This window comes from Pinus tabuliformis, chromosome 7 (assembly GCF_031772625.1).
Source record: "Pinus tabuliformis cultivar Carrire ecotype Pingquan chromosome 7, CPIR1, whole genome shotgun sequence".
NCBI lineage: Eukaryota > Viridiplantae > Streptophyta > Pinopsida > Pinales > Pinaceae > Pinus > Pinus tabuliformis.
Genome location: NC_142293.1, coordinates 760,384,594 through 760,407,919, shown reverse-complemented (window position 1 = coordinate 760,407,919; position 23,326 = coordinate 760,384,594). Strand labels below are relative to the sequence as shown.

Sequence of the window (23,326 nt, the reverse complement as noted above, 5' to 3'; positions counted from 1 at the left end):
ATATTGCAATTTTTTCCTGAAAAATGTCGACGGAACGGGAAAAAATCGACGGGAATAAAGGGGTTATATGATTAAGGTAGAAATTATGTTATCAAAATCGAACAGTTGTAAAGGGGATAAATTATTGCAAAGAAGCTGTTCACACGTCAAGGGTTCCTGCTCTCTGTCCTATTCAATCACTTTACTTTCGGCAAGGCCGATGCAAGGCGATGCGCTCCAATTACATATTATTTGCACATTCCATTCAGTTCTGAACATACCTACACCTTAGTGCAATATATATGTGCAGGCGGAAATCCGAGAACAATCCAGACGTTCAAAGAGGTAGTGTTAGCTGTTCAGTGCTCGTTTGAGTGATGGGGGAAGAGAAAACACCGCTAGTGTTCAGGAGGGAATGGCTGGAACAAGTTGAAGAGATTATAGAGATTATTGATAATAATAAACCTCTACCAAAAGTGGGTAAGATTCCGCGCGTAGCTAATGCTCTCTTGGATGCGAAATCAGAGGCGTACATACCACACTTCGTCTCCCTGGGACCGTACCACCACTCCAAATTGGAGAAAAACGTTGCGGCCGCTTCGTCTGCGGGAGATAGTTACGAATTTCGCGAGCGGAAGATGTCAACAGCGGAGGCCTACAAAGTACAGTCAGCGGCTACGTTCTGGCGGAATTGCAACAAAAGAATTAAGGAAATGAAAGAAAAGATCAAAGGAAAGCGGCAAGAGATTGAGGAATTCTATGACTGGCCAATTCCTGAGGATGGCGAGTACCTGGAGAAATTCGCTCTCATGATGGCGATAGATTCATCGTTTCTGTTACGTTTCTTATCCAGTCCGTCTGAATCACCAGATGAAGACATGAAATGTTTAGGGAGCCTTGAAGTCTCTATAAAGTGCGACATTCTGAAGCTGGAGAATCAGATCCCGCTGTTTCTGTTGATAGAGGCTTTAAATGATGCAGGCCAGCAGATCAGTCAGGACTTCAATGAGGTATGGAGGAAGAAGTTCAGTGCAGAGTTGTCTCCTTTCAATCAATTCGAGATACCCCTTAATGATGTTCATGAGCCGCATTTTCTGGGTTGCCTGCACGCATTCCTTTCGCGGTTGGTGCGTATGGAAGTAGAGGAGGGGGAAGGAGCGACTGTATTTCGAAGAATGAAGCACTCTCTGGAGGAGGGTGTTGAAGTGGTCATTGCAGCGGTCTTCACCCTTTTCCGTGTGACGCATCCATCCAAAGAAGGGCGACATGATATTCTAAACTCATACAACGCGGGGGAGTTGGCAAAGGGTGGCATTCAATTCAAACCCTTCTCCACCTCCACCATGAATGATAAGATCCGATTCAACAAGTACTCGGGCACGCTGTACCTTCCCCAGATCACCGTATCCGAAATGCAGACTGAAGTGTTGTTAAGGAACATGCTTGCCTTGGAGTTCAATGACTTCACCCGTGGTGACCACATGACGCGCTACGTTGGCCTCATGGACTGCCTCATCGACTCGCCCGAGGACGTTCGACTGCTCCGGGAATCGCAAGTCATTCTTCGCGGAAGTGTGATGATGACTGACGAGAACATAGCAAATATGTGGAACAGCATGTGTCATCGCATCTTCAAGGGCCATATGGAACCTCCCGATTATCTCAACAATGCACTCAAGGAGGTGCTTATCAGGAAATATTACATGAGCATTGTCAAAAAAGTGGTCTGGGAATTCTACTGGGAACATCTATCAAAGCCAGGAAGGGGTGTGGCTCTGTTGGTTGGAGTTATTCTTCTGGCCATGACCGTTATGCAGACTTTCTGTACCGTGTACGACTGGGTAAAAAAAAATTGAAGGCTAAGCAACCGTAGATATGATTTTAGGATTGCTGTGGTTAGAAATCGATGTATGAACTTGGTGAATATATATTTCCTTATAAATATATATTTCCTTGCGTAAATATTTAAATTATTAATTTACTTTTAAAGGTTTCGTGTTTAATTATATGTTATTTTAGAAGGGAATATATAAATAATGAATTTTAATTTATGTTTTATATTTATTTTATTTATTTTTGTGTTGGTATATATATAGTTAGTTTATGTTTTTCAATATTTTATTTTGATTTATATGGTGTAATTTTTATTTTATTTTTTCCATTAGGTTTAATATATCATTTTTATTAGGGAGGGGAATTGAATCAGTGACTTCACATCAAGGAGTATTTTAACACAACATCTAATCATGAAAGATCGTCTTAACACAACACCCAATCATCTTCTATCCCAAACAGATGGACAAAAAAGTATTTTAAAATTTAACATAGACAAAAAAAAAATATTTTAAAGTTTAGCAAAATAAATATTTTTAATTTATTTGTGGTATTAAAGTGAGAAGCCTCGTGAATAGTAAATTTTGAAAAGATGGAGAAGTATAATTAAAAAAAAGTGGAAATTGTAAAAATGGTAAATAAGAAAAAGAGTAATAATTAGTAGAAAATTATATATATTTGGAAAGAGAATTAAAGTTAGATATTGAATAATAATGTTGCCAAATTAACATGAATAATTTCAAAATTGAAAGAGTAAAAGAAGAGAATTAGGAAGGATAAAATTGATAAAATTATTTAAAATTGAAAATGGAGTGCAAGAAAAAGACTATATAAGAAGTAAAAGCAGAGAGATATAAAAATTTTGATCAAAATATTAAAAATTAAGATTGAAGAAAAAAATTACAATGAAACATAAAATAATGTGATATGATGAATTTATATAATAGAAAAAAAATTAAAATATAAGAAAAAATTTAAAATTAATATTAAATAATATTCAAAATTTAATATATTTTCTAATAATGAAATATATATATATATATATATATATAAAATACCTATTAAATATATATTTAAATATATGTTAAAATATTTTTAAAAATATATTAGAAAGTTTTATTACTAACACTAAAAAAATCAAACTAAAAAATATTTATCCATTATATTAATGGATTGAAGTTTGCCTTTCAAGATGTCATGAGTTTGAATAATATTTATTCCAATAAAAGAAGCTAATATATTAACTTTCGAGTAAGAAGGAAAATAGTGTATTAAGATAGTATAATATATCTTATTAATCTAAAAGAATTAAGTGTGTTTGGATTTTATGTATTTTGCTATTTGTGATCATAGCTATTTTTCATATTTAATAATGTTAATTAGTAAATCTAAACAACTATTAAATTATTTTAACTTTTGAAATAAATTTAAATAACTATTAAATTGATCTAAATAATAGATTTAAAAAAATTAAAAATTAAAACGTGAATATAAGCTATATAAATTAAATGGTTGATAAATTTTAATAGACATCAATTCATGATAACATTGAAACACTTATTGCATCATAAATCTCGGGAAAAAAAAAATTATCTATAACTTTATTTTAAATATTTTTCATTAATTATAAAAACAATTAACAAATTCTTAACCATGAAGATTCTTAATCGAAAAATAAGATACCTTACAATATCATGGGCCAATACCATGAATTACAAGTCCAAAAAAACATAACTCGTTTCATATGACACTTGTTCATATGACATTTTTTTAATTAATGAATTTAATTAAAAGATAAAAAAAATCTTACTACTTTAAAAATAAATCACATTTTTTGGTTTGTGTATACTATTAAAAATATTTTGAAATTAAATATTTATCATCCACTCAATAATTATTAGTAATTTAATTAAAATTAGTAAACTTTTTTCCAAAATAAACACATATTCATACAAAAAATAATCATAAAATTAAAATAAACCGTTTCAAAATAAAATATGAAAAGTAAAAAAATCAAACCACAAAAAATATATATATATATATATATATATAATTATCAAATACAATAAGAATACAAAAAAGAAAGGACGACCATGTAGCACTAAATAAGAATAGGATGATGGGGTACTGCAATTAAAAAAACAATAGAAGTATATCTAAAAACTTGAAGTTGAAGTTAAATTATATTAAAAAAAGTACAGTGAATAATGCGATTTGTCAATGTGTATAGAATAATACATATTAAGGTGTATTACACCTTAAAAATATATGGAACAAATTTATTACAATTTCTTAGGTTGTACACAAAAGAAAGATGCAAACCAAAAAATATTGATATAATATATTAATGAGACATAGTTAGCCTTTCAAGATGGGATGAGTTTACATAAGAGTTATTCCAGTTAAATAAAGGAATGTAATGTTTGAGAGAGGGTTTTTATTTGGGCACTATAGTATGTTAGGAAATTTATAGCTTTATCTTTTGTGGTAGTAACACTAATTTTTGTAATAAAAACAAGTGGTAAGAGTTTTTAATGGGTGAAAAATTAATAGAGGATTTTATTGAGTTAAATAAGAAGATCATTCAATGACTCTTTTTGGAATTAAAAAAATTGTAGCAATTCTTAGAGGTGGAGATAGATACAAGTGGGTATGCTATGGGAGTGGTTTTGATGCAGGGAGAAAATAATGTATGCTATCGTTCTGAAGTATTTCATGGGGAAGTTCTTAACTACCCTACCTATGATAAGGAGCTTTAAGCCCTAGTGTAAGCTATGAAGAAGTGGAAGCACTATCTAATGGGGAAGGAGATAATAATATACACATATCACCAACCATTACAGTACCTATATGCCTAGATTAAGCTACAACAAAATAGGCATTTCAAATGAATGAGGTTGTTAGAACATTTTCGTTTAGTGATCAAGTACAATAAGGGAAACACAAATAAGTGAGCCAACATGCTTTTAAGGCCACCCACATTGAAGATCACATCTTTTGGAACTTTGATGCACATGGAGCCATTTACCCATGATGCATACAAAGAGGCACATTCAAAGGATGAGGACTTCAAGGAGGTGTTTTAGTAGTTGTAGATCCAAATTCATGTGAATGATGGTGACAACATAGTTGACTACTATATATAAGCTGTGTTACTCTACGAGTTGGATAAGGTTTGTATTTATAAAGGTGTATGATTCCAACTATTCAAACAGGCTCAAAAATCTATGGTTGCGGGGAACTTTAGTATAGGGAAGTTAATGACGAACTTGCAAAGGTATGTTTATTAACCCACAATGCAATAACTAGTAACTAGGTTCATAAGAGGATGCATGCTTTGTTGTACCAGAAAACCTAGTATCTTTTAAGGGGTTAAAATTAAAAGTATTCAAAAAAGTAGGTTGTTATATATATATATATATATATATATATATAAAACACTCTTATAACATAACATTTCACACATCTACTAGTAAGTCCTCATTTGAAACTTGTTTTGGATGTTGGTGACCTTCACCGTTGGATATTGCATATGGGAAGTAAGGGGGAGTGAGGTAGGATCTTATAGGGGATTACTTGAGGGCTTAAAATTTTGTAGAAAGGATCAGGAAAAATCATATACAGGTATAGGAGACACTGCAAAATTCATAGGAAAAATACAAATCAATTCATGATTAGCATAAAGTATGGTTACAATTGAACAAGGAGAGGATAAAAGTGATTAGCAATAAATCAATGCTTTATGATATGGTCCCTTTGAGACACTTGAAAAGGTAGGATATAATGCATATAGACTCATTCTACCCCATACCTATTCATTTACTTAGTTGTGAACGTGGAGAATCTAAATCTTTATGAGCCTTCCTTGCTAGATTAGTAAGAGGAACATGTCATATGTTTTGTAGAGTATTTGGAACTAGATGCTTAGGCAAAGTTGACATAAGATATAGTTTTATAGAAGTGGTCTATAACTACAAGAGAGGGATAGCATGACTTGTGATAGATTATGTTGAAGGACAAGTTCTAGGAAAAGCTAAATGGTACGCCCAAGAAAAGATGGAGGAAAATTTTTTTCACCTCATTCAATAGAGGCTTTTGGCGACCAAAATGCTCTAAAAATGTGGAGTTGTGATATGGATTGGAACATTGTATTCTTTTTCATCCATCTTGTTGCTTCTAGTTTGGTAAGTTTGGATCTAAAGCCATTTGAAGGGACCATTTTTAGGCATCAAATGATGTTTTTGGTGTGTGAAAATTTTCCACATTAGCACCACACATATTTTTCATATTATAAACATAGATACCTTTCCAACAACGCAAGAATTGCCTCAATCAAACTCTATATGAAAAAAAAAATTGCCACTCAAAAGTTGAACTTCCTGTTATTTCCTCTATAATTTAAGAGGATGCCACATCAACCTCCATTACTCAAGGAAAAGGGGCTAACCACATTATCACAATGAAGAAGAATTTAAAAAATTCCATATTGTAAATATAGTTAAGATTTGGAGTCAAACTTAACCACTAGTAGGTTATCACATTGTTTTATAACTAGGCCATTAGGAGGAAAATGAGTTCCAATCTCTTTTAGGGCACTTGTTCCATAGACGAGTAGAGTAGACGAGATGATAGGGAGAGAGTCTACTAAGAGGACTTGTACAATTTAGTATCTCATGAGCCACATGCCTTGCTTCTTTGTACTCACAACCATTTTATATTCATAGGAAGAGAGAAGGGCGACCTCACCATCTATTTGCATTTTCTCTCAAAAGGTTTTCCCATGTTACATCTTTGTCAAATAATGATTCGTAAATTTTATTTCATTTTCCTGTATTTTCTACATCATTATAATTTACATGCATATGTAATAAATAGTAATGTACAGATCCATAAGTCTAAAGAGAAATAAACCATCATAGTGTAAATTTCATATTTTAAAGCATAATTTTATCATATATGTTGTAATGAATTATCTAGTGGAATATCCACAACGATTTACAGATTAATTTTACAATGCTTGATCTTTAGTTTTGACAGATCCCTGATAAATATTCCCACTGCATGTGCAATGTATGGTTTAGAATAGACCATTCCATACATTAAGATCCCATCCACAATAGCATATGGAACATGAGACGTGTTTTTTCTATTCTTGTGTCATGGATCACCAATATATAGATACCAATACACATACAGGAATGTGCACCGTTACCAATTTGCATTCCTCTATATTATAGTTTTCGAATATTATCTCAACATACTTTCTCTTAATTAACCATATTTTCATGTTTTTCTGATGTCTTTTAATTTCCACTCCCAAGAAAAAAAAATTAGAACCAAGGTCCTGTTGTGGCCACAACCCCATCCCCCCATAATTTTTTGACAAAATTATGGGGACCCTTCTTTTTTTTCAACCCTTCTCTTTACTGGTGTTTAGCGAATTTTGACTTTTATGATCTTTATCACTTGACTTACGAGTTTTCGATCATGATGGTTCTGATCATATTTTAGAAGACTCCCTGATTTATTCACCTTATTTCTTGGCTTTGGAACATTCAGCGGTTAAAGACTTGACACATTTTTTATTTATCCTTCATTATAGTCATTGGAATTGTGATTTTACTAGCTTCATTGTAACTCTCTTTGCTACCTTATGTGAGCATGACAACATTCTCTTGATGGTCACAAGAAGACAATGTGGCACCTTTGGTTACCACATCTTCTCATTTTTCACATTATATCTCATTGGTTGTTTATCTCTTCCACTTGACTTGACACTGCACTACTAAAAAGAAGAACCATTTTTATAATTTATTATATAATTATAATTATAATTACAGTTACAATTACAATGCACAACAAATCTCTCTCTCTCTCTCTCTCTCTCTCTCTCTCTCTCTCTCTATATATATATATATATATATATATATATATATATATAGTACTCTAAAAATTAAAATCTCTGCCAAATTTCAATTAAAATTAACAAAAAAGAAAAACCATGAAAAGAGTCATTTCGTGGATAAGAAATAATTTGATTATTACTAATAATCATTCCAACATATTCAGATGGACTTTCCTAAACTAAATAATCAATAAAACAACATACTTCAATTAAATGGGGATATTTTTTTAATATTGTATTTTGTTACTATATATATATTTTGAGAAAATGAGGATTTCCTTCTTTTCTAAAATATTTGTGAGCAAAGCACTCTCTAATATGATAGCCATGTTTTAATTTTCTTTATAACATTTGATTTAGTCAAAATAAAATAAAATAAATAATTAAATTAAATTAAAAATAAAAATAAAAAAATAAAGTTAACAACTAATTATAATTAATAATTAAACTAACTTGATCCATCTTAAATGGGGATCTACCAAGTGGCCAAAAAAATAAGATCTAAAAATTTTCTTATTATAATATTTGAAAGATAGATAATTCAATTATAAAAACAATGATTATTTATTATTTTGATATATTTGTTTTAATCTAAACTTATTTTATATTTTTTTTAAGTTTATTAATGTTACATAATATAAACTAGTTACATTATGCTTAATCCATATTTGAGTATATTGTAGAGTGCACTTTGCTTTGTTTAGGTGCAAACAAGAGTATACAAATTCTTTCAAATCTTATTTCCCCAACATTTTAAAACGTATATATTTATTTTAATCCCAAACCTATTAAACATAGATAAGGATTAAAAATATAAAGAATCCAAAGCATAAACATTTGTATGACAAAACAAATTTGAAGTCCAACACGATAGTATAATTAAGCTCAAAGTGTTACATTTTTATGTCAAATTAATCTTAAAAGAATAAAGTTCTATAGTAGTGAAAGCCCCACTACACCACATATTGGAGAATGAGATTGATTATTTTTTTTGTCCACTTGCCTCTCATATAGGTAGGTGTCCCACATCTTACCAACCTTTTCAACAAAGGAGTAAAATATATGACACATTTAGATTGGAGAATTTTGCTACTATGACATAGCATCTCTCTTTATGCTTCTCAAGATGCATCTAAATATGAGCAGATTCTTTTTCACAGATATCCAATCCCCCTCTTTCTTTGGATGTAATGCATAGCTTCTGGACAACTTAAGACCAATGGAATTTGGACACTTGTATGTTGTGGCATCAGTTTGGTGTAATTGGATTTTGGAGTAAATCGTTATTTAGAATAGTATGTATATGTATCAACTAATAATTTGTTTTCAAATGAATTTCTCTTATTAGATGGATCTAAAAATAGGACATTGGCAATATGTTATTGTGTCTTTTTAGGGTGTCATATATTTCTATTTTGTATCAAACCTTATATTAGATAATGTCAGAAAGTATCCCCTAATTTGCATGGAACTTAGTCATATTGGGAATCTAAATATTCTAGTGGTATAATATAAATTGTTGTTTTTAAATGACAGTTTAAAGATATGTAATGGATAACCATCAAGTGCTCTACCTAGGATTGATTATACACTTTCAATAAGCAAAATAAACATGTTTCAAATGTTCAACAATTTTTGTTGAAACCTCCACAATTGTAGTTGTCAAAGTAATTATAATTTAGAAATATTTAATTTTTAGTTGATATGTCTACAAGTTAGATTAAAGTGTATAGCCTCTAAATAATACACCAAGGTGAAAATTATTTTGAATTTTCAATAAAACTCTTTTGCCTAAAAATATAAACTAGTTAGATACGATATGGAGCCCTTTTAGAGTGAGTTTGTTATGATTGTATTCAATGTCACTTTAATACAAGTTTTTTTTTTGTTTATATATATTGATTTCACTACATTTTGGTGATAAATAAAATGAAGGATTTGATCAGAGCATGCTTTTGCCACATTTAATACTTATAAGTGTTTGATCTCTAAGAATGTAATAATGGAGGAAATAATATAACATGATGTTAAGAGATCTACAATGTCCAATTATTATAATTTTAGTCTTTTAATTTTTAAAGGTTCAAATACTATGCATTCAATCTTATTAACATTAGTGTATATCACATGATCTAAAGCAATGCTAAAATATATAAGGTAAAATGTACTTTATCTTTATATCCACTAGTACATATTAGATTAAATAAATCATAACATAAATCATATTAATTAATCTATTTTCGAGTTTTTGTTGATAACATTCAACATTTTTACTATGTTTGTCGTCTTATATGTCCCATAAGATATCCTTATTCATATCTCATATATACAAATGCTATGGAATGTTCAGGGCAAGGACATTTGATTTCAAGTTCCAAAATTTTTATTGTAAGTGTTCCATGAAATTTCAAACCAAGATTCAAGATTTAATATAAGTCATTTATTTATTATGGTCATTTTGTTTTATTCATTGTGGTAAATATGTGAGAAATTTAACATAATTATGTTATTTAAGGGTAATTTTTTAAGCAAAACATTATTGGTGAAGGGTTAATTTATTGTAAAAACATCACTCTTGACGGGAAAAATTTTAAATATAACGTTTTTTGACGAGAGCATAAGAACCCAAAACGTCAAAAAAATTGTACGACGGGTAAAAAGAAATCTAAATTCCAACCCTAGCCTGTGATGATTGACAGGTGGCAGGCGTAAATAGGTCCATCATCCATGTCACGATAAAGAGCCCGATGTTTGCAGACACCCTCATCCGTATACGGACGAGCAGAGTCCTGATAGTATGGCTATTACTCTCTTTCGCACACAGTGAGCCTTATCCACCTTGATCAAGTAGAAATTTTAAATGTTTGAATTATGAACTTTCCACAAGTATTTTAGTGGTTTTTCAAAGTGTTGAATTTATATATATAAATTGAAAAATACATTTTAAATAACAAAAAATCAAGATTTGATCAAAATTTATTTTGCCTAATTCTAACCAAAAACTCCAAAACTTATAACATTTAAAGAATGTTTTTTAAAGGAAACTCTAAAATTTATAATATTTAGACAATGTATTTTTTAAGGTATTTGAAAGTGAAGGAAAATTTTGATATATCAAAAGTGATTGATTAAAAATATTTGAAACCGTAAGTAATTTTGACGTCTAAGTATTTATGTTGCATGTCATAAATTGTAATGAATGGTTAATATTCTAATGAGTGATTTAGACATAGGTTTAAGTATTTATGTTGCATGTCAAAAATTGTAATGAGTGGTTAATATTCTAATGAGTGATTTAGACATAGGCCAAGTTAGATAATTTGTTTAGTTGCAGCACCTATTGCTTGTCACCATTCTTGGAAATGAGATTCTTATAAACATAAAAAGAAATACAGGGAAAAATTGAAGTAGTGGCATTCTTTAATTGGACAACATTCACTTACATTTCATAAACATATTTTAAAAAGAAATACAGAGAAAGATTGAAGTAGTGGCATTCTCTAGTTGAACATTGTTCACTTACATTTCATAAAAAAAAATTTGGTGTTATGGAGTTACTTTGAGTTTTTCTCTTTGAATAACTATCTTCGAGCCTATTTTCCAATTGTTATAAAAAAAATTGCATATAATAACACTAAAAAAATTGGAGTTCACACATCTACATAAAACTTAAAGCTAAGACGTCAAAAGAAATTAACCGTCAATAAAATTTCCACTTGAAACCAAACTTAAGTGGATAAAATTTCACTGCCCATCATAACATCATTTTCCATCAAATATAACTAAAAAAAATCAATACACTCTCATTTCCTCCTTCAAACTATAAAAACGGGTCAAAAAGATGTCAAAACCTCACAATGGCTTTGTTTTGAAATAACAACCTTCTAATAGAGGTCATGGAATTTATGGGTCTCAAATAGTATTAAAGGTTTTGGCCACCTTTGAAAGAAAAAAGAAAGAAATTATTTTAATGTCTATGAGGCTAAAGATAGCTTATGGGATAGATTGCTTCTTCATCTTCTTGATGTATTCGGCCCTTTGTCTGTGAAGCTTCACAATAAATATTCCAAGCTTCTCGACAAACCCCTCACTAAATAGATTATCCCAAGAGCTAGCTACCAGCATATTTGCATAACTTTCCCCATTGTCTTTGAAGGCCTCACATTCTAAAATGAAATTTTTTTCTGTTTCTACCTTTCTAGAAGAACAAAAAATGCATACTCTTTCCTCCCACACTTCTTTTGGCCTTTTCCAGCGCCCTGTTTCACAACAGAGTTGATGAGAATTAGTCCTTAACTAAGCAATAAGAATTTTGGCTCTCCAAGGGATATTAGCCTCTATGTATGTTTTTGGTTGATGACTATGAGTGGGATTAAACACTTCAATATAGTAATTTTTATTTCTTCCTAGCTCCTTATCCCAAGTACGTTTGTGGAACTTATCCATAACAAAAGATTTGATCTCTTTGATGTTTATGGGACACGTGTTCAAGCAAATACCCCACTTACTAAACCATTTGTTATTTTGTTGCATCCAGGTTTTTGTATGTTGCACAATCTATTATTAAAGAAAACCTTAGGTCATCTACCCTCTTCCATTTGCTCAAATTTTTTTAAATACCTTATGACTCACACCATAGCAATTGTTTCAATAGGAGCAGCCTCTGTTTCACTTAACAAGATAGCATAAGGAACTGCACTTTTAATCTTGAATTTGTTTTTAATCAAAAGCTTCTGAATTTTCTCAATTTGTCTCCACTGCATGTCGGATGTACTGCTGACCCATAGTTCACAACCATAGAGAATCACCGGAATCACTAGAAGCCCAAAAAGGGTTTGAGTGGTTTTCCAGTCCCATAACTGTATCTCTCTACACCTATTTTGAAAAGCATAAAATGCTTTCCAACCCCCCAAAGTTCTTTTCTTTCTACAACCATCCCAGCTTAGATTTTTGTTGAAGTCAATTCCGAGGTATTTGTAATTTGAAACTTCTTCCAGAATGTTGCCTTCAAAGTAGAACTTATGCTAGTTATATTTTCTATTTTTAGAGAAAACGACTACTTTCGTTTTGCTGATATTGACTTGCATCCCCAGACTTCTACAAAAATTCTCAAGGGATAGTAAGTGCTCTTCCAAACCAAGAGTCGATTTAGCAATCAGAATAAGGTCATCTGCATACAAAAGAAGCCTTATAACAAACTTACCCAAATAGATACCATCACCCCCTTGAAAATTTAACCACTCCTCAAGCTTGTCGATATATAAACCAAAAAGGGTAGGAGACAGTGGGCAACCTTGCTTGACCCCAATATTGCTTGTAAAACTTTCATAAATGTCTGTTGAAGTTCTAATTTTGATTTCACCTCTTCATACAGCCTATGCACAGTTGCTCTCAAATGTTTAGGAACCCCAAGTTCCTCCATTCTGTGCCAAAGATTACCCATAGGAACTGTGTCAAATGCTTTTTCGAAATCAATAAAGCAACAAAAGGCTTCTTCCTTTTTCTCCCAAACTTTTTCAATGATGTGCCTTAAAGTTATACAATGATCAACTATGGAATGTTTAGGTCTAAAACCTATTTGCCCTTTAGCACGCTTATCTCTTTCCTCTGCCCACTTGCTAATTTTATTTTTTAACATGCTTCCAAATAGCTTTGCAAACAAAGAGTTTATCATGATGGTCCTATAATTGGTGGGATTATTGAGGTCACCGCTTTTGAAAAGAGGTATTACTAAACTAGTTGTCCAATCTATGGGGAGCCCTTGTTGTATGATGTTGTTGAAAACTTTTGTAATGTGTGGTGCAAGGATCTTTGAGCCCCACTTTAGATATTCTACTTGGAGTTCAGCTAAGTATTTTGCTTTTCCAACACCCAACTTCTTGATACCCATCTCTACCTCTTGCATTGTGAAGAGTTCAGTATCAGTGTTTACCAAGGGGGGAGGGTTAACCTTGGGATCTTGCTCATAGAGTTGTCTTGCATAGTCAAACCATTTAGAAGTTGTAATACTATTTTGAGTTTATATTTTTCTCGGTTGGAGCTCCTTCCAAAATAATTTGAGATTATTTTTCCCAAGAAAGATTAGTTCTTCCCTCCTTGAATCCATGAAATCAGAATTTTTCTTGTTTAATAACTATATGTAAGCTTTGAACTTTATGTTATCTTAAACAATTATTTGATTTTTTTATATCTTTAATTATAGTTTAATTTTATTAAGTTGTGATTTTTTTATTATTAATTTTATTTAAAATTTTGTAAATTTATTAAAACTGGAAATTTAATTGTGAAATTTATAAATATGTTTGAATGGTTTTTAAAAATATTAAATTCATTTTAATTAAAAAAAGAAAAAAAAAAATTAAAAAACTGTATTACCAAATTTTATTTAAAAACAAAACATAAATAGAAGTGTATTAAGTATAATGATAAAATTTTTATTTTATTTTTAATGATCTGTGTTATTTGTACTGGAACGGCGTCTTTATAACGGGTCGAAATTGCCATTTTTATATTTCAATTCAGGAAAAAAATTAAAAGATGTATTTTGAATTAACATAGAATCTGTATTGTGTGGTTTTGTTATTTGGTATTTGCTTTTTTTAATAGTAGAAGTTAGTGTAATTAATAAAAATTATTATTATTATTTAAAAAAATATTTATATTTTTAACCATTTGGAATAAGAATTTTCGAATTTTAATTTAATTATTATTAAAAAATGATAGAGAGATTTTAAAATATTTTTAATAGTAATTATAGAAAAGAGTTACGTTTTTTCTATATTTTAATTAAATTGACTAATTTAAAAAGAAAAATTATGTAAACAAATGTCATAGAAAATGAGTTATGATTATATGAACATGTGATATTGATAACTTATGGTATTAGCCCATAGTATTGTAAAGAAAGCTTCTTTGTATATTAAAGATTTCCATAATTAAATGGGGATGAATTTATATGATTAATAATTTTATTACATATTTTTTATATTAAAAATTTCCATACTTAAATGGGGATGAATCTATATGATTAATAATTTTGTTACATATTTTTTAAATCTATATATGTTTAACTCAAATATTACTTTTTTTTTTTATAAATAACAATAATAAGTGTTTTGATGCTTGGCATAGATTTAGATTGCCCATTGATATTTACCAACCATGATTTTTTTTATATAATTAAGCTATTAATAAATATATGTAAAAATACACTAATTAATTTGTATGGCATTGAAGGAAGAAAAACATAAAATTATATTAGAAAAAAAAAATACAAAATCTCTAAATAACAAAAATAAAAAATACATAATTAAATTGTGATATTTTTATAAAATTAGTAATTAATATTATATCAAAAAAAAATTAATGAGAATTTAAAAAATGCTTAATTTAATAAACTAAATATAGTTTTTAACGTGAATAAGTAAGAAATAAATTATATAAAATAAAAGTGTATAATAATTTTTAATGTAAATTATAATAACAAAGTTAATTTTATAAAATTATAATATTTGGTAAAATATATATTTTATAATATTTTAGTTATCTTTTTGTAAAAAAAAAAATTGCAATTACTATAAAGCATTTACAAAATAAAAATATATATTATTCTACACATGTTTAAGATGATGATGATTAACATCCACTAAGATCAATGTATTCTTAGAAATCAAGAAAAGAAAAAGAATTTAATTGTGATTCTTCAAAATCTTGTTTCTATGATTAGAAAGAAGGGAAAGAAGCGCTCCAAAATTGGTATAGTTGGGTGACTTAACAAGTCAAGAAGATTGGAAGTGTGAACATGTTAGGGAATTGAGAGCGGATGTGAGTTAGAGTCGAGTAATATAAAAGAAAGTGTTTTTCATATTCCACCCTCTTAGTATCGCAAAACTAACAATTTTTATCATCCCGAGTCTTGCAAGTAAACCACCACCTGTTTCACTTCGAAGCTCATGAGAATTAGTTATTATCCTAACGACGTTCATTTTTTTCTTAGTGTTGGTCAACATAGAAAGATAATTTTGGTTATCAAGGGTGGGGTTAATCACCTACTTATAGTATCTTAGCTTCCTTTTACCCTCCAGCTCATTGCCATCCCACGGTTTATCCTTAAAATTGGAGATAATAGTATTTTTGACATTATCCTTGCTTCTCATGATGATCTCCTCCTTTATTCTCCAATGGTTGAGCCAAGACTGGGCATCCTTATGCCACCCACACTTGAGGTGAAGGTGGGGGTTTTGACTAAAGTTAGAAGCAATTTTTGGGAGCCTCTTCGATTCCATGTTGTAAAGCTTCTTCTTATACATCAAATATCTAAACATAGTCGTACTTTCAATGGGGGACGTGCCAACTTCAATCAAAAGGATACGATAGGGAGTATTTCCCTTTATCTTGAGGTTGTAGGTTATGAATTGCTTTGAATCATATCAATATTTCTCGACGACTCTCTGGATATACTGCAACCCCAAACTTCACATCTGTATAAGACAACAGGGATGACGAGAGTCTCAAAGAGGAACCTTTTTTTATTCCAAATGCAAAGACTGACCAACTTACAATTGTTTTCAAGATCATAATAAGCTTTCTAACCTCTAATGTTATGCAACCAACTCACAAAATAGAATAAGAGATAGACTGACGACTTCAAAATTAGCCTCTTCGAGGGGGAAACCTCCTTTACATTACACAAATGAAAAATTCTTCGACAATTCAAATGAAAAAAACTCATTTCTATACATATGAGTATAAGGGGTCACAATATAGTCAGAGCCGACATAACAATAATAATGTAAGGGCGCAACAATACCAATAGTGGGCTTCTATGGGGCACAATAATAACAATATGGGGACTACATGGGCACAACAATAACGATAAGTGGTTACACGGACAATAACAATGAGAGAATACACTAGTATTATAGGGACCTAACTTGCCACTCTCCTTCAAAAAAGTGTTGTCCTCAATGCTTGAGTAGTTATGGATGCTTCTATATAAGATTCTCATCCTCCCATCTAGAATCTTCAGTGGGTAATTTCTTCCACTTTATGAGATACTCTGAAATTGATCGATTTCGTAGCTATCGAGTTCTTGTTTCCGTGACTGCTTAAGTTTCCAATATGATTTTTCCTTCCTCGTCAAGTTCTGGCAATATTGTTTGAACTGAGAGCTTGCCACCTATAACCTTCTTTAAGCATGAAACATGGAAAACTGGGTGCACTCGGGAAGATGCAGGAAGCTCCAATTTGTATGCCATAGTATCAATATTTTGCAACACCTTGTAATGACCATAATACTCTGGTGATAATTTATTATCCTTCTTGCCTTGCTTGAGGGACATTTGTTTTTATGGTTGCAGCCATAAAAATACCCAGTTGCCTACATCAAAACTTCTTTCGTTGTGATGTTGATTTGCCTGTTGTTTCATTCTATTTTGTGCTAAACTGGGGTTATCCTTTAAGAGTTGGAGAATGTGTTGTTGATGCTCAATGTGATCTTCCACTACTTGAACCTTATAATTTTCTCTTAAAGATTATGTGATAGATGGTGGATGATATCTCAAACGAAAATCCAACTTGGTGAAGTAAATTGCTCCATGTAATTCATCCAATAATTCATCAATGACATGAATGGGGAATTTATCTTTAATAGTGAGCTTGTTGAGCTCCCTATAATCTGGACACATGCGCCATGATCCATCCTTCTTGTGCACCAATACTACTGGAGCAGAAAAAGAACTTTGACTAGGTTGAATTATACCAACCTTTAGCATTTCTGCAATGATACGTTCAATTTCACTCTTTTGGGCATAGGGATAGTTGTAAGGCCTAATGTTTGGAGGAACACTTCCTGGAATCAAATGAATAGCATGATCATGATCATGAATAGGTGGGACGCCTTTGAGAGTCTCAAATACGTTGGAATGATTGTCCAAAACTTTTTGGATATCTGGAGAAATAGATGAGTCCAGTGAGCATAATTGTGCAATTACGCCCCGTTGTTCTTTCTTTAGAAGTTTTTTCATGCCATTAGAGTTGGTTATCTTTCTTGGTTTCCGTGTGATACCCCTTAATTCAACTTATTTTCCTTCCCAAAAAAAAAATCAAGAAAAGCTCTAGAAAATTAAAAGCTACCATACCCAAAGATTATAACCATTGGACTCCTAGTACAACATCAGCACCACCCATTGGAATGGAAAGCATTGGTCTATTCAATACATATTCTCCCGTGGATATCTTGATATTATGGCACTTTCTAAAGAAAATTATGGTTCCTCTATTTGCAGCCATCACTTGACACTCTGGTACTCAATATAGGAAGCAATTCAATTCCATGGCTATCTTACAATGAATAAAATTATGGGCAATACCCATATCAATCAACATTATTACATTTTTTCTTCTTGATATGTCCTTCTATCTTGGGAGTTTGAGGAGTGGTAATTCTTGCCAATGCATTACAAGATATAGTCGGATTCATTTCTTCCTTCTCTGGGGTTGGTTCCTGGTGTATATGCTCTTCTTTTAATGTTTCTTGTTCCTTTTCTTCATCCTCTTCACAATCTATGTAAATCAATTTCTTCTCAGCACACTTATGACCTTTAATGTATTTGCTATAAAGGTATTTTCTATCACAACTGTAACAAAGCCCTTTTGCTCTTTTTTCTCCCAATTGTTGTTGTGTCAATCTTGTAGGTTATGGAAGTCTAGGAGCAAAAACACTTCCATATTTTATAGTTGTGGGTGTTAGGCTTCCTTCTTGCCATAATTTTGCTTTCAATTTTTCTTGCCAACCTGAATGCCTTCTCCAATGAATCACGTTCCCAAAGGAAAACCTCATATTGGATGTTATCCTTTAAAGTCCCTATGAAGACATCAATATTATGCTCCTTTGGAATATCATTTACCCTTGTATTCAATTTTTGGAAGCCCTCAATGTGCTCCACCATTAAACCCTTTTGTTTGAGATTTATCAATTGGCTAAAGAAGGTGTTGCTCTTTGTATCCTCATAATGAGCTATCATTTCCTCTGTAAAAATTGACTGAATGACAATTTGTTTACGAGAGAAAATTCATCGATACCATACAAACTGATTAGGTTCTAAATATAAAGTTGCAATGTGTACCTTTTGTGTGTTTCACGCATTATGGAGATCAAAATATTGCTCCACCTGTACTATCCATGTTACGTGATCCTTTCCATAAAAATTCCTCATATCGATCTTTGGAATATGGTGGGTCTTCAATCCAACATTAGAGTCTATGAAATCATGATTAACATTTATTTTGTTCTCATCATGAGTTTTTTCTACTACCTTTTTGCCATTATGAAGCATTTCTTGTAGCAACTTTGTCAAACTTTCCATTTCTTTCTTCAAATATTCCATGTTTCCTTTCAGTTTTGCTTCTATACCATCTATCTTAGCTTCCATTCCATTCTTCAAACCATCCATCTTATCCTCTGTTGCTTTTTGTGAGAGCGAAATTTGTTGCACTCCGTCTCGTAATTTTCATATATCATGTTACATTTCTTCCTCTTCTTCATGTGTCATAGTAGAGCTTTCAGGTTGCTTACTATGTGTTTCCATTTTATTTCTTTGGGGCATCAATTAATGATAATTATGCTTTAGTATGCCTTTTGAATCACTTCAAACTGATTTTTCAAATAAAACTTATGCAAATTTTATAAACTACACACCTTTTTTTCACTTTGTAGGAGCTCAATATTGAATCTGTTGTATCTTTGTAATTTCGGATATCCAAGATCTGAAATTTCGTCCTGTGGTAGCCCTACGAGTCTTCTTTCCAATATGACAAGTCAGACCAAGATTGGATTCTTCAATAAAGAGTTATGTCAAATCTCCCACAATGGCCTGATTATGGACTAGTTCAGTAAAGCGACGTTGTACGAAGTGCAACATGTCACTGTTTTGACCTTTGGACCTGAAATTTCTACAAGACAAACTAAAGTCTATGTAATTTCAGCCAATTTTTATAGAATTCAAATCTGATGTCTGAAACAAACGTTATGAAAATTTTCACTAGGTCACATGTTTGAGACAGAATTCTGGAGCCTGCAAAAACTGTAGCTTCTTCAGAAAATATCTCTGAAAATATAGTCAACCAAGATCTAAAATTTTTACATGAATTTCTTTGGAATTTTGGCTCCACGTGGTAAAAAAATTTACTTCTAAAGCCTCTTAGAAAAAAAATTATATCAAAAATGCCAAGATGGCATGTTTGCAGCGACGAAACCCTAGAATCCAAAGCTCTGATACCAAATGTTATGCAGCCAGCTCACAAAATAGAAGAATAGATAGATCAATAACTTCAAAATTAGCTTCTTTGATGGGGAAACCTCCTTTACATTACACAAATTAAAAATTCTTCGATGATTCAAATGACAAAACCTTATTTCTATATATAGGAGTCTAAGGGGTCACAATATAATCAGAGCCTACATAACAATAATAATGTAAGTGCACAACAATAACAATAGTGGAATTCTACGGGGAACAATAATAACAATATGGGAACTACATGGGCACAATAATAACAATAAGGGGGTTACACTGACAACCACAATGAGAGAATACACTAGTATTATAGGGATCTAACATCCAATAATCATTTTCTCAAAGCCATAATTCAAGTTGAGTTGATGAGGAATGCCGATACCTAAATATTTATAAGAAAAACCCTACTCTAATCAATGGTTATCATAGACGAAACTACCATGGGTGATCTTTTTGTATTTAATGATCATGGCTTTAGTTTTGTCAGTATTAACTGTCATACCTATCTTGGAGCATCAGACATTAAAAGTCTTAAGTTGCTTGTCTAGGTCATCATGTATTTATGCAAGAAGAACGATATCATTAGCATAAAGGAGAAGAGTAATGATTATACCAGAAACTCGGTGCCCTTGCAACCTACAGTTTCCAGAGACTCCTTTAGTTTATCGATGTAAATGCCAAAAAGGGTAGGGGATAGGGGGCACCTTTGCTTAACCCTGCTATTGCATTTAATATCTTTAGACCACCCTTGGTTGGTCTTAAGCTTGGCAACGACAATATCGTAGAGGCAAATCACAATAATCGTCAACTCAGGAGGAACCATTATCTCTTCAAGTCTCTCCTGGCGCTTATCTCAAGGAACAATGTCGAAAGCTTTTCTAAAGTCCACAAAACAATAGAAGAGATCGACCTTACTATTGCGACATTCATTTGCAATGATCCTGAGAGTGACAATATGGTCGATAGTCGAGTGATGTCTCCTAAAACCGGCTTGCCCTTTAGCTCTTTTACCATGGTTTTCAAGCCAAAGGCCAATCTTCTTTTCCAATATGAACCTATATATCTTGGCTAGGGTGTGGCTAATCATATTGGTCATGTAGTTAGAGGGAACGCTTTTGTGCCCATTTTTAAAGATAGGCACAAAAAGGCTTTGCGTCTAAGGCCTAGGGAAGTCATGCTTTACTTCCAAATTAAGAAGCTTGTGGAGATGAGGAGTGAGGATAGGTATTCCCATTTTAAAGATCTCAGTTTGATATCCTTCAATATCTTTAGCTTTCCCATTAGTGAGTTTATTAATCCCAGAGTCAACGTCTTCCAGGGAAAATATATATTCCTTAATAGGAGTGTTTAAGATGGTGTCCAGAGAGTCATACAACTTCTTAAGATAGTTGTCTCAATCTTCTAAGTGCTCAAATGATTATCTTTAGTTTTATGAACAGTGACATTCTGCCAAAACTTTATGGGCACAACATTAGAAAGGTGGAGAAGATGATCTTATCTCTTATTAATATATGACCTCTTCTTCCTTTTGATGAGATCTTTGTATATACTTATATTTCAGAGCTTAACAATTTCATTAAGAGCATCTATGCTCACTTTCTTGGCAATTTTACAGTGTTTGTCATACCAAGGATTGGAAGTTATGTCATTATGCTTATATGAAGTCTCAGTAGAGAACTTGCTAATGGTAGTGGAAAGGGTACTATTAAAATTGTAGTAAATTTGATCAATGTTGTTATTATAAGTCAGGGAGCCTCGGTCCCTTTCTAAATCCCTTAAGAAAAGGTCGACATTACTTCCATCGAAGAGAGTGTGTCTTTTGCTTTCACCGGTCCCTTGCATGTGGCCAGTATGCATAACAATATTGAGGGTTAGATATAAAGGCCTATGGTCACATTCAGGCTTGTAACCTTTAAGTAGCTCAAAGTTTGTAATACGGTTGAGGACATGGGTGTCATAAATTGCATAGTCCATGACACTACTACCCATCCCATGGAAACAGGTCATTCGGTTGGAGGAAGGCCACTTGTTAATACCATTACAAATAATCAAGGCCTGGGAACTACAAATCTTAAAGAGCTCGATGTCGAATAAGTTCTTGATTATGTCTTCAGAGTTTCTCTTGAATCTATTAGCTAAGTTACCATCTTCATCCAACCTCAAGGGGTCGGGGTTAGAGTTGTTACTTAACATAATAGATTGGTTAGTAGAAGATCTATCATTAGAGTCCACAAGAAAAAGGATATTACCTTCATTCCTTAGGTTGTGGATGTCTTTGTCTAAGGCATTGAAAGGACAATTCTTATCCAAGTTGCTTTTCTTATAGGATGTAGAGTTGATGGGAGCGAAATAGCAAATTGCAAGAAAGATCCTATTGGTGCTAGAATCAGAGATCTCAATCTAAATGTACTGATTTAAGGGGTCGATTTTATGAAGTCAGTTGTGAGAAGAAACAATGTTTCTTATATAACAGTTTATACCACCAAGACCCCTCCGGGAGGATTTGTTATTCCAAGTTGACGAAACAATAAACCCGTCAAGGTGGCGGACCCTATATTTGTCATGTTCCCAAGTTTCAACTAAAAGAATAAGATCAATATAACTCAGGATCCGACTTAACATGGGACCTTTACACCATGGAAAACCATGACAATTCCATAAGAGGATTTGTAGTGATGATAATCCATATTTATCACTTGTGTTTTGGACTCTATCTCTAATAATAACTTTCTTATTCCTAATGATTGCCCATTTCCCTTCTTTTCTTGCCTCCTTGACCTTTTGGACTTCTTTCATAAGTTCAACTTGGTCTTCTAGAATGAAATCTTCATTTATAAAGATTCTTGTTCCTTTTAGGCTTGGGGATTTAATGAGTATATCTAATTTATGGTCATTACAACTTACCTTGACACATATTAGTCTGTGTTTATGCTCAAGTATCTGTCATACCTTTATAGCTTCTGTGAGATAAGTTGTTTGAATTTGAGATTTTGTTTTTAATTATTTTTTTACTATTTCTAATGTGTCTTCATTGTTTTGTTCTTCTATACCAACAATTATAAGGTGTAAGACTCTTTTGTGGTGTTCATGGTAGAGTTCAATTAGTTTGTTAATTTCATCTTTTATGGGTTTAATATCTAATTCATTCTCTGTGTTATTTAGAGCTAAGTTATTATGTAGTTGTTCTTTTAAATTTTTAATCTCGTTTTTCAAAGTGTCATTTTATTCAATCATTGATTGTTTACTATGTTCTATTTCTTGAATCCGCTCTTTCATTCCTTGGAGCTCAGTGTCAAGTGTAATTATTTTATTT

General features: G+C 31.8%; 1 protein-coding gene across 1 annotated transcript; it reads left to right on the top strand.

The window, feature by feature from the left end:
- Positions 1–356: 356 nt before the first annotated feature.
- On the top strand, positions 357–1,835 carry LOC149249759 (putative UPF0481 protein At3g02645). Its single transcript, XM_089453463.1, has one exon. It carries the CDS (start codon positions 357–359, stop codon positions 1,833–1,835), a length of 1,479 nt encoding a protein of 492 aa, XP_089309589.1.
- The last annotated feature ends 21,491 nt before the right edge of the window (positions 1,836–23,326 follow it).

Coding starts and splice junctions, on each gene's coding strand:
- LOC149249759 (XM_089453463.1), top strand. CDS start 357: ATGGGGGAAGAGAAAACACCGCTAGTGTTCAGGAGGGAATGGCTGGAA.